The sequence below is a fragment of the Parambassis ranga genome, chromosome 6 (assembly GCF_900634625.1).
Source record: "Parambassis ranga chromosome 6, fParRan2.1, whole genome shotgun sequence".
Lineage (NCBI taxonomy): Eukaryota > Metazoa > Chordata > Actinopteri > Ambassidae > Parambassis > Parambassis ranga.
In genome coordinates, this window is record NC_041027.1 from 8,353,351 (window position 1) to 8,366,078 (window position 12,728).

The window sequence follows — 12,728 nt, forward strand, 5'->3', positions numbered from 1 at the left end:
ATCATCATCTTAAGATGATATTGGGGGGGGCAGTATGAGTCCTTGTGTGCAGAGAAACACCTGATAGGCACCAAAGCAATCCCACGGATGAAGCAGATGTGTGAAAATGAAGGAAGGTGGAATAGCCACGTGATGGAAACTGTTACTAAAAGATAACAGATGCACTAACATGTTATTTAACAGGTGTTGCTATAGGCTCTGGTATGTGTAAACACATCATCCATTACTGTGTCAGCATCTTAATACAACACTGTGAGGAGTATTAGCAACACTATCAAGGATTAAACTGACTCATTTATTTACATTCTGTTTCTGAGGAAACGACAAAGAAAATTATACTAAAGGGAAATAGTGCATGTATAAGTGTGTTTTGGCTTGTGTGTGAGAGAGAGGTATTCAATTGAAAGTTTAGTGACCTGCTGGTTCCACCTTAAAATGCAGACAGGTTCAATAATAACCTGCCTCAACATTATCCTTAAGAACTGATTAGGTTTTAGACCTCTCTCTCTCTCTCTCTCATGTCCTCATTGACACAAATATAGTTCTGTAAGTGTGTCTCCAGGCTAATGAGTCGGAGATTGTCCTTCACAGTGAAATGAATGGGTAATTTTCCCACCCCTCTTGGAAAACAATGGGGTATGTCACAGTTACAACATATAAACTCTAAATAGACTTGATCTGTTCCACTCCATTACTCAGGCTGTGTCTCAGTAATACATCCTCAAATACTTTCCATTGTATTAGTATTGTACAAGGACTAATGCTGGGGAGCATCATATTCATAAATGTATATATTACACACAGTCACTTTAATCACACTGTGGCCTCAGATGGGACCAAACAGGCAAATAAAGCACTCAAACGTGTCTTTAAAAGTGGTAAGTGGATGTTGTGGATGAAGGCAACGGATGTATGATTTTATGTTTACAGATAGTGCCCCTAGGTGACAATATGAAACTATTACAACACCAGGACAACAACCATGGGTAACAGTAGGTAACTTCTGCATGTTTAATACAAGAGACGCGAAAACAGTTTTATTATTTTTTTATTATTTTTTTTACTCAAGGTGCATACTTTTTAGTGGAAAGGTGATGTTTTGCTAAGAACACACTCTAATACAAAGAAAGATCTTAAAATGTGTGCATAAAACAAGGAGAATGATTCCCTTGATTCCTGCAGGCCCACCAAGGCTGCCTGGTGTCAAACAGGGTGTGAGCTCCCTCTGCAGGGCCGGAGTGTGTGCACCACACACTCCGGCCCTGCAGAGGGAGCTCACACCCTGTTTGTGCACCACACACTCCGGCCCTGCAGAGGGAGCTCACACCCTGTTTGGTGATGTTTCTGTAGAGCTGCCAAGGCTGTGTGAGGGCGAGTAATCACTGATCTGGTGGGGAGTTTGGACATCTCATGCTTGTGACACGGCTGTATGTTAGGTAAATCCATCTCCACACTAAAAAATATACAGCACAGAACATCTAGTTTTAATATAACATTTTTAATATAACATTACTTATATAATATTGAAAGCATTCCAAATTCCAAATGATTATGTCATGAAGAAACATCCATCTATCTTCTGAACTTGCTTTGTGCTGTAGTAGTGGACAGGTCATCGCAGGCACACATACACAGACAAACGACCGTTCACACTCACACTCACACCTACGGGCAAGTAGAGTCACCTAATAAGCATGTCTTTAAAATGTGGGAGAAGGCCTGAGAAAAACACACATGGAGGCACAGGGAGAATATGCAAATTACCAGGAACCTTCTTGCTGTAAGGCGACAGCGCTAAGCACTGCACCACCGTGCCGCCCCATCAAGAAACATTAAAAGCTAAAATGCAGTAAAATTAATCATGATTATGCAATTTAAAAAAAATTAATAATGCCATACCCTGAGTCCAAGAGCTCTTCACCTAGAAGATTTCTTGGAGGTGGGCGCGGTATGTGTATGGACTTGGGCAACTGATGCACATTAATCCTCGTCTGTTGGTCCCTCTGGAGTGCTCTTTCTGCTGCAGATGTACTTGTACTTGTAGAGGCAGACGCTCTTCTGGGTGATTGTTTTGAGTTGGCCTGGCTGAGACGAAGCCTACGGATCCCTGAGAGCTTCCGACTACCAGCAGCTGCTGTGGCACTGGGAGGGGGTAAAGGAGACAGGGTGGTATCTGGGGACAGGGAGAGTCGAGCTAAGGCTTCTCTGTGATGCATGTCTGAAAACAAACACAAGTGGTTAGTTTAAACCAGACACTGCCATGACTGCATTCTATAATCAGAGGACTTTCATTCACAAACCTGGGGAAAGCGAATGGAAACAGGAATCTGGCGAAGAAGTATCTATGCTGTCACATTGTTTCTCTTCCTTGTGCTCTTCCTCCTCATTATCATCATCACTGCCGCCACTCCTCATAATGCCGAAACCTTCCTCTTCTTCCTCATCCACGTCTTCTTCATCACTGTGCTGAATAGTCAGGACTTGTGGTAATCTTTCCCTCTCTATGGCTTCAAGATGCCTGAAAAAAGAATGTTGTAAGATATTCATTCATCTAAAAAGTCTTCATACAATTTTGTGTGTTTGCAGTTTGAGGTTTATGTTCAGCATTTTTTACTTGCTGTGCTGCTCCCTCCAAGCTCTGAGTTCAGCAAACACGTCGACACGATCTCCAAGATCAGGCTCTTCGAGGTCATAGGGGTGCTCTGGTACATGAATGGGTCGTTCGCATGGGTTGAAAGTAGATTTTGAGGGTGCTGTCTATTAAACAGAAGAGACACCGAATTAGAGGTAGGAGGTTAGCTAACTAAAGGGTTAAAAAGAGACCTAAAAGCAAGCAAAGAGCCTCAATGAACAAGAAGGAAAATGTAGGAGGAGGCCACACAGTGACAGCAGTGAGGTGGATATACAGTATACCAGTTTGACAGAGTTCACGATGAGGCAGTGAGAACCCCACCTGTCAAGTCAAGCCACTGGCCTTCATGCACCTACCTGTGTACTCTCCTCACTGTGCTTGCCCTCTCAGGTTTCTGTCCTCTTGCTATATAAAAATTAGCTGCTTCTATTTATACTGACGTGACATTAAAGAGAGTGGCTGCTGGAGTCTGTCAAAGGCCATAAGAGTGACTGTTTCTCTCGGCTGATGCTAAAATCTTTTCTGGGACGACGAGCTGAAATTGATAAGACTGCTAGGAATACAAATGATTTTTTCCCAAAACATTTTACCCACTCACCCTTAACTTTTCTCGCCTTGCTCGAATAGCCTGGACTGGGTTTCCACAGAACAGAATCTTACCAGCTCCTTTAAAAATCAACAGACAAAAAGTGTTTTTAGAGTCCTCTTGGTGGCACTGCTGAGTAAAAATCAATCAGTGGAGAAATACCAATCAATGTTGTAAGTACCGGTATATTGCACTAGAACTAAGTGAAAAGAGATCAAGAAAAGTCTCTAACCGTGAGTCAGAGCACTGGTTTCTGATTCTACTACTGCTAGATCAGACTCTGCTGAACCAGGTCTGGATTCAGGAGGGGAGAGAACTCTGGTTGCTGACATGGGTCTGAGGCCAGTGTTTGGTCTGGAGTCTGCCGATAACAAGGGCCTGACACAGAAGAGGCTGGAGGCTGGCCGTCTGGCAATGCTGGGTCTGCTGCAGGAACTTGCGCTGTCTGCTGAATAGAGAAATGAGTTTTCCATTAGATATACATTGCATCCGGAAAGTATTCACAGCCCTTTACTTTTTCCACATTTTGTCATGTTACAGCCCTTTTTCCAAATTGTATTAAATTACCTCAAAATTCTACACACAATACCCCATTAGGACAGTGTTACAAAATTTTTTTTTGACATTTTTGAATTTATTCAAAATAGAAACCTAAGAAATCACATTTACATAAGTATTCACAGCCTTTGCTTAATACTTTGTTGATCCACCTTTGGCAGCAATAACAGCCTCAAGTCTTTTTGAATATGATGCCACAAGCTTAGCACACCTATCTTTAGGCAGTTTTGCCCATTCTTCTTTGCAGTAATTCTCAAGATTCATCAGGTTGGATGGGAGACGTCTGTGCACAGCCATTTTCAGGTTTCTCCAAAGAAATCGGATTCAATCAGATTCAAGTCTGGACTCTGGCTGGGCCACTCCAGGACATTCACAGAGTGGTTCTGAAGCCAATCCTTTGAGATCTTGGCTGTGTGCTTCGGGTCGTTGTCTTGCTGAAAAATGAACCTTCGCCCCAGTCTGAGGTCATAGGTGCTCTGGAGCAGGTTTTCATCCAGGATATCTCTGTATATTGCTAAATTAATTTTTCCTCCTCTCCTGACTAGTCTGCCAGTTCCTGCTGCTGAAAAACATCCCCATAGCATGATGCTGCCACCACTTTGCTCCACTGTAGGGATGGTATTGGCCTGGCGATGAGCGGTGCCTGGTTCCAAACATGACGCCTGGCATTCACACCAAAGAGTTTAATCTTTGTCTCATCAGACCAGAGAATTTTGTTTCTCTGCTCTGAGAGTCATTTAGGTGCCTTTTGGCAAATTCCAGATGGGCTGCCATGTTTGTTTTACTAAGGAGTGGCTTTCGTCTGGCCACCATACAGGCCTGATTGATGGATTGCTGCAGAGATGGGTGTCCTTCTAGAAGGCTGTCCTCTCTCCACAGAAGAACGCTGGAGCTCTGACAGAGTGACCATCGGGTTCTTGGTCACCTCCCTGACTACGGCCCTTCTCCCCCGATCACTCAGTTTAGATGGCCAGCCAGCTCTAGGAAGAGTCCTGGTGAGTCCAAACGTCTTCCATTTATGAATAATGGAGGCCACTGTGCTCATTGGGACCTTCAAAGCAGCAGAAATATTTCTGTATCCTTCCCCAGATTTGTGCCTCAAGACAATCCTGTCTTGCAGGTCTATAGACAATTCCTTTGACTTAATGCTTGGTGTTTGTGCTCTGCACGGTCAACTGTGGGACCTTAAATAGACAGGTGTGTGCCTTTCCAAATCATGTCCAATCAACTTAATTTACTGCAGGTGGACTCCAATTAAGCTGTAGAAACATCTCAAGGATGATCGGTGGAAAAAAGAATGCAGCTGAGCTCAATTTGAGCTTCATTGCAAAGGCTGTGAATACGTATGTAAATGTGATTTCCTAGTTTTCTATTTTTAATAAATTCAAAAAATGTAAAAAAAAAAAAAAAAAAAAAACTTTTTCCACATTGTCATAATGGTGTATTGTGTGTAGAATTTTGAGGTAAGAGATTAATTTAATACAATTTGGAATGAGGCTGTAACATGACAAAATGTGGAAAAAGTAAAGCGCTGTGAATACTTTCCGGATGCACTGTACACTGAAAGGCCCATGTGGACTAATTCAAGACAACATACGCACCATCTTCAAGATCAGCCTGAGAGACGGTGCAGGCTTGGAGCATGTCCCAGTGATCATCGAAGGTGATACAGCAGCTCAGCTTGTCCTCCTCCACCTTCACATCATCTAGGTAACGCAACTGAGGGACCAGCTCCCTTACTGCTGCCCGATAACTGTACTCTGCTATCTGGGTAGAGGAGAGGAAACGGACAAAGACAAGAATCAATGGACAGGAGAAAAAAAGAAAGGAAATACATAGAGTATAACAAGATGGGAAAGTCACCAGAAACAGTGACTTCAACATATGATCCACTGCTGTGCTAGCAGACATCTGAGCAGTTTCTTTGCTCAGACTGTGGGATTCCTGAATTCATCCTCAATACTTGTATTGATAATAATGCTGTGTTGCATAATTATAATTATATTGCATCTTGAATCTTTATAAGTATGTGGCCTCTTTGTGCACTACATGTATCCATCCATCCATCTTCTAAATCCACTTTGTCCTGTAGGGCCGTTATGTCTGCACTCTTCAGTTTTAGCTAGCCATTATGGTGTCTTTTACTTTTAGTTTTTATCTATCTTTATTACAACATTTTAATAAATAAAAAATGCATTTTTAATTGATCTGTGGAACTTTGTTTTTAAATGGAGGGCATAATGCATAAATCAATGCAATTTGATGACTAGTGCTACTAAAGTTTTACACTCAAGTTTAGATTTATATCAGCACAGAAGCAGAAAGAGAAGCAGAGCAAGCCAAGCACTGGGCTACTGAGCAATCAAATTAGAGCTCAGCACTCTTGGCCTTCACCAAACCGCACAGATGCAATGAATGAAAAAAACAAGTGAGAGGCTGGCAAGGAGGAAATAAAACAGAAAAGAGAAGGAGAATGAGGTCTAAATGAGAGGAAGTGAGCGGATGTGTGTGAGAGATGGAGAGAGAGAGAGAGAGGACTGATAGTTTGGCAAGAGAGTAAACCCAAGAACCCCTCAGTCACTACAAAGCGCAGGCCTAATGCATATTCAGCTCAGCATCTCCCCTCATTGCCCCAGTTTCCTAATTAATGCTCTGCTGGTGGGTGTAAATAAACACATTCACAGTGGCCAAAAAAACTCACTGTGGTGGAAATGCAGCTTCTACTGTGCACCCAGCTACTCTCAGTATCAGTGGATTGGCCTGTGGTGAGCTTCTTTATGCTCTGGACATTTACATCAAATTAATAATACATTGGCTTGTGTTCAAAAAGATCAAATATGCACTGTAATGTAATAATAAAACATTATGTCTGTGTCATGATGTCTCCACCGAGCAGTGTGTCATTTATGATGTGGCTGCCTGCCAGAGTCCTGTCTGCTGTATTGAAGATCCAGACTCAGAACAGTGAGATGACACAGATACTCTCATGTCTCTAATTACATTTTCATGATTATCTGACAACACCATGTAGGCTGACAGCCTGCTAGCACAGGAGAGACATCACTGAATGATCAGAACCACAAGTTGCATTTGCAAGTTGGCTTTTACAACATCGGCTGAATACAACACTTCCTTTTCAGGAACTCTGCCCAGCTCCTTGCTCAAGCTTTATTCAGCTCCAACCGTTCTCTGTTTTGCTTTATCTTTTGCCAAACTACTGTCAGCCTAAGCCTTGCAGCACTTGGTCGTCGTCGCTTCGGGCTGCATTGTTCCAACATGTTTAAAAGTCGTGCTCAAAGCATGTTGACCTAACAAGTAACACTGGTTAAATCCCTAAAGATAAATATGTACACAGAACATGCATCTTCATCAAGTGCTCTCCTTGTATCAATACACCATTACCCTACCCATACAGTGGGGAAAAAAAGTATTTAGTCAGCCACCAATTGTGCAAGTTCTCCCACTTAAAAAGATGAGAGAGGCCTGTAATTTTCATCATATGTATACCTGAACTATGAGAGACAAAATAAGAAAAGAAAATGTAGAAAATCACATTGTAGGATTTTTAATGAATTAATTGGTAAATTCCTCAGTAAAAGAAGTATTTGGTCACCTACAAACAAGCAAGATTTCTGGCTCTCACAGACCTGTAACTTTTTCTTTAAGAGGCTCCTCTGTCCTCCACTCGTTACCTGTATTAATGGCATCTGTTTGGAGTCGTTATCAGTATAAAAGACACCTGTCCACAACCTCAAACAGTCACACTCCAAACTCCACTATGGCCAAGACCAAAGAGCTGTCAAAGGACACCAGAAACAAAATTGTAGACCTGCACCAGGCTGGGAAGACTGAATCTGCAATAGGTAAGGAGCTTGGTGTGAAGAAATCAACTGTGGGAGCAATTATTAGAAAATGGAAGACATACAAGACCACTGATAATCTCCCTCGATCTGGGGCTCCACGCAAGATCTCACCCCGTGGGGTCAAAATGATCACCAGAACTGTGAGCAAATATCCCAGAACCACACGGGGGGACGTAGTGAATGACCTCCTGAGAGCTGGGACCAAAGTAAAAAAAGCTACCATCAGTAACACACTGCGCCGCCAGGGACTCAAATCCAGCAGTGCCAGACGTGTCCCCCTGCTTAAACCAGTACATATCCAGGCCCGTTTGAAGTTTGCTAGAGAGCATTTGGATGATCCAGAAGAGGATTGGGAGAATGTCATATGGTCAGATGAAACCAAAATAGAACTTTTTGGTAAAAACTCAACTTGTCGTGTTTGGAGGAGAAAGAATGCTGAGTTGCATCCGAAGAACACCATACCTACTGTGAAGCATGGGGGTGGAAACATCATGCTTTGGGGCTGTTTTTCTGCAAAGGGACCTGGACGACTGATCCGTGTAAATGAAAGAATGAATGGGGCCATGTATCGTGAGATTTTGAGTGAAAACCTCCTTCCATCAGCAAGAGCATTGAAGATGAAACGTGGCTGGGTCTTTCAACATGACAATGATCCCAAACACACCGCCCGGGCAACAAAGGAGTGGCTTCGTAAGAAGCATTTCAAGGTCCTGGAGTGGCCTAGCCAGTCTCCAGATCTCAACCCCATAGAAAATCTTTGGAGGGAGTTGAAAGTCCGTGTTACCCAGCGTCAGCCCCAAAACATTACTGCTCTAGAGGAGATCTGCATGGAGGAATGGGCCAAAATACCAGCAAAAGTGTGTGAAAACCTTGTGAAGACTTACAGAAAACGTTTGACCTCTGTCATTGCCAACAAAGGGTATATAACAAAGTATTGAGATGACATTTTGTTATTGACCAAATACTTATTTTCCACCATAATTTGCAAATAAATTCTTTAAAATTCCTACAATGTGATTTTCTGGATTTTTGTTTCTCATTTTGTCTCTCATAGTTGAGGTATACCTGTGATGAAAATTACAGGGCTCTCTCATCTTTTTAAATAGGAGAACTTGCACAATTGGTGGCTGACTAAATACTTTTTTTCCCCACTGTATGTGAGACAGCTGCCTGGAATTTACTAATGATCATTACATTTTACATGTTTACCAGGTGATCAGTGTAAAGTTTTTGTGTTTTTAAAGGAAAGGCATTTCCCTACCTGTGTGGAAGTGGGATTTGGACGCAAACACACAGGGTTTCCTTCCAAGGTCAATCTCTGGAGTTTGCTACATAAACCCAGATATTGAACCTGGACCAAGTTATCCACATTGTTCCCTTCCAGATCTAACAGCAGCAGGTTTTCCAGCATGCCAACCTGACTCAGGTCGGACACGTTGTTATAGGCCACATACAGCTCCTGCAAACAAGGCCAGAAATCAGAAGATAATAGAGTGAGGTGTTCAGAGAGACATATATATGGCAAATGTGAATTTTTCACTATTTTTTGTATAAAGATCCAATTGATTTGCTGATCATGAGTGTGCTACATCAAATGCAAGTCAAGCAAGAAAATTTATATTTTTTAGACTTTTTAAACAGTCTCCTCTAAGCCACCGGACGGCCATAAGAGACAACCTTAAGACAGGAAAACGTAGAAATCCCATCAAGATCTTGCAGACAGCAATGAGATATCCATAGCACCTGCAGGTGGGAGAAGGCGGTTCCCAGGTCTCTAGGGAAACAAAATAGTACAAACTTGCTTACACAACCCTGTGAATCATGGGAAAGGCTATCCTGTTACTTGGCTATTGAAGCTACCGAGATACTGCTTTCTATTTCCAAAAAGCACTCTGCTCCTCTGCTGTCCACATGTCTCTGAAGCAAACCTCGACTGAGACCCTTCCAGAAGAGTCTCAGACAGTGTATCTCTGACCCTGTTACACCCTCTCAGATGCAGTTCCCATAGCCCAGAGCAGGAAATTCTATCAGAGGCAGTGCACGTCCGGCTGGGTCTGATCTGCTGCTCTCAGGGAGGAGCAGACAGCTCCCTATCTTTCTGTTTGTACTTATTTACCCCTCAGCAGAAATGTTTTTTTTCCACCTGTCCTGCTATGAGGCTATGTGTGTATGCATGTATTTTATCATGAACGGTCATTGCTTTTTTCAGTCTGCTTTTTAAGACACAGCAGTAGCTTTATTCAGCCTGATAGGACAAACTGTGGATATTTCCTGCCTTTTTTCCAGGAACATCCAAATGGATAAATTTGAAAGCTGATACCTGTGTGTCATATGGTAAGGCAGGTGGTTGGACCTGTTTTCATCCTTCTAGCTATCTAAGACTGTCCATGACACTGCAGCATGCATCTTCCATACATATATATTGTATTATGTGTGCCAGTTAGAAGGCACAGCTGAGACCTACAGAGTGACTACTGTACATTCCTGTACATCTGCCAAGAGGGAGTGTTTTATCCCTATCCGTTAGAGGTGAAAGTGCAGATGTCTTCAAGGAGAAACATAGGTGTGTTTGCATTTTTTTAAGTACATGAAACAAGTCATATACTGACAAAAACCCACATATATGCATTTGACTTCATGTTTGGTTCTGGCATTTTCAGCTTCATGGAAAACTATGATATTCCATTAAGTAATCTGATTTCACGATAAGGAAGAAAATACAAATGTTGTCTAACTTACCTTACTGACATGATCACGCTGTTATTCATTTTCAGTTGCACTAACCTGGGCAAGTAAGCACCTACAAGATGATCAGATAAACAAAACAAATGATCTTTCTTTCATGGAACATTGATGAGGAACAATATCAGCCATTTTCATTTTGCCTGTCTGTCTGTCTGTCTGTCTGTACATGTGTATGTCATCATAATAAAATGTGTTCCTGGAGACAGTGTGAAGTGTCAACACCCACAAAGGCAAGTTTTACATTTGCAGGTGCTTTGTCTTTTTTCAGCATCTCCAGTACCTATATATGTAAAGTCACAAAACTTCACAGATGTGTAACTGATCAAAGTGCCAGAGTTCAAACACGGGAGTGGTCTGACAATAAAGACTGTCAGAACTAAGGGGGGGCAGCAATGGGCTGTTAAAGAAGATAACCGGGAAGGAGGTCTTCAGTTTAGTTTGGTTTCCATCTAGTCACCTAGTATGCTTGTTTACACATTCATTTATTTACATGTCCTAATTAGTAAAAAAGGAAAAGGGCCTAGAGTGGCTTGTTAAGCATGACTCACATGTACAGACAGTGTTCTGTCATGCCTGCACTCGTTGTGCAATCTAGGATTTTCTCAGGACAAAGGTAAGCACAGTGAACTTGTTCCTCCAACATTATCATCTCAGTCATCTGGCATAGTACTGGCTTGCTTGTCAGGAAATCAGGCACGCTTGTTTGGATCTTTATCAGTCTTTCTCTTTTAAATTCATAATTAAATCTGTTATCTGTAATAAGTATACAAACAGTTTACCTGAGTAATGTAAAGTATTATATTTTAGTGCATAATACCTTGATTTTCTCTATATCTTACCAAAGTTGGCCAGTGTGTTTTCTTGGGTGTCTATGCAGACCTCCAGTGAAGTCACATGAGAGAGGTCTGGAGTACCACACAGCAATTTCTGAGGGATGCAAAATAACAGAATACCAGCTGACACGCTGACCTTGTAACTTGTAACTTTCTTTGACATGGTTACATCTTTCGTAGAGAAGATTGAAGCAAGGCGTCTGGACTTGTAGAGTTTTCTTGAAGACGTTTCGCTGCGCATCCAAGCAGCTTCATCGGCTTCTTCTAGAAAACTCTACCAGTCCAGACGCCTTGCTTCAATCTTCTATACGTATTATGACCTGGATGACTGAGAATCTTCACCAACATGGTTACATCCGTTAAAACAATTCGTTCTGTGATGTGACATTATTTTGTCACCTTAAAAACAAAAAACTCTGCATAACCTTTTGTCATTTACTGTTTATAGGAGTTAAATAAGTGTAAGAGGGCATGTTTAGAAGATGCATACATAAGATGTTAAACCTCATACAGATGTAAACATGTGCAGTTCAATTCCTCAGCCCTAATCTTCAGAACCACTGCTGTAATCCACATGAGAAGGCACAGTGACTGTATTCTTACAGCCCTTCTGCAAATTTACCAGCTTCTCTTGAGAGAGGTAAAGCTCCACTGTTGTGTCAGAGTCCTCACAGGGTTTAGTGGCAGGAGTTGGGTTGATGTTGCTTGAACCACTCAGCTCCGTCACCAGGACCCGTGCTGTACCAGGCCGGACCTCCTGGGGCACAGACCCATGACAGCAACTCATCTCTAAAACAAACAATCACATTTTTCGGTTGGAAAACGAAGAAAAAACATTGAGACGTAGCTTAGCCATAGCGTCAAATAAGCTAAACAAAGCCAGTATTGACCGTGGTTAATGCAGACAAAATACGTAACACTAATTAATATTCCACTCTAAACTAGTTCTAACAAAACGTGCCTTAAGTGGCATATTATAGTTTTGCTGAATATTTGTTTTACCTGTTTCAGAACAGTCCATTCAACATAGAATAACTACTACAAAGTGAGATCCAACAAGCAAAAGTTTGCATAGCAACCGCAGGGGACTTCCTGGATACGGCACAGACCGGCCATTAGCACCCTGGGATATGTAGTTTTCACGACAATTGGCGTTGATCACGTACACGTACCTATTTCCGCCCGGTGCTGCATTCATATGCTGGTTGCAAATTGCAATTGTGATAATTAAAACAAATATGTCTGAAATAACCAATACTTTTCTTGATAGTTGTTTATCTAAATAACACAGAGCTGCATTTGAGGCAGTGCAGGTACGAGGAGGCCACTTGGAAAGGAGACTCTTTTTTATATTTGCACATTAAGTTCAGAGTTAAAATGAAAACATACTAGTACTAAGTTAAAAAGAATCTGTAGAATTATATAATGTGCTCAGCCTTTAGCAATCTGTGATCTAGGTTCCCATTCATTGGACTATTATTGACACTTTTCACCAATAAACCATTTAAGCA

At 41.9% G+C, this 12,728-nt stretch overlaps 1 protein-coding gene across 1 annotated transcript; it reads right to left on the reverse strand.

Annotated features, from left to right (window-relative positions):
* Positions 1–1,275: 1,275 nt before the first annotated feature.
* Positions 1,276–12,267, reverse strand: lrrc56 (leucine rich repeat containing 56). The gene is made up of 13 exons (XM_028408758.1): positions 12,220–12,267; positions 11,840–12,006; positions 11,224–11,311; positions 10,379–10,439; positions 9,317–9,413; positions 8,901–9,098; positions 5,378–5,543; positions 3,451–3,666; positions 3,231–3,298; positions 2,615–2,757; positions 2,301–2,518; positions 1,900–2,218; positions 1,276–1,453 (listed from the first exon to the last, which is right to left on the reverse strand). The coding sequence occupies exons 1-13, from the start codon at positions 12,236–12,238 to the stop codon at positions 1,276–1,278; spliced, it is 1,938 nt and encodes a 645-aa protein (XP_028264559.1). The 5' UTR covers positions 12,239–12,267.
* Between the last annotated feature and the right edge of the window lie 461 nt (positions 12,268–12,728).

Coding starts and splice junctions, on each gene's coding strand:
- lrrc56 (XM_028408758.1), bottom strand. Junction 9,099..9,316: donor CTACGTTTTCCTGTCTTAAG/GTTGTCTCTTAT, acceptor CCTTGTTTGCAG/GAGCTGTATGTGGCCTATAA. Junction 2,758..3,230: donor CAAGGCGAGAAAAGTTAAGG/GTGAGTGGGTAA, acceptor TCTGTTTAATAG/ACAGCACCCTCAAAATCTAC.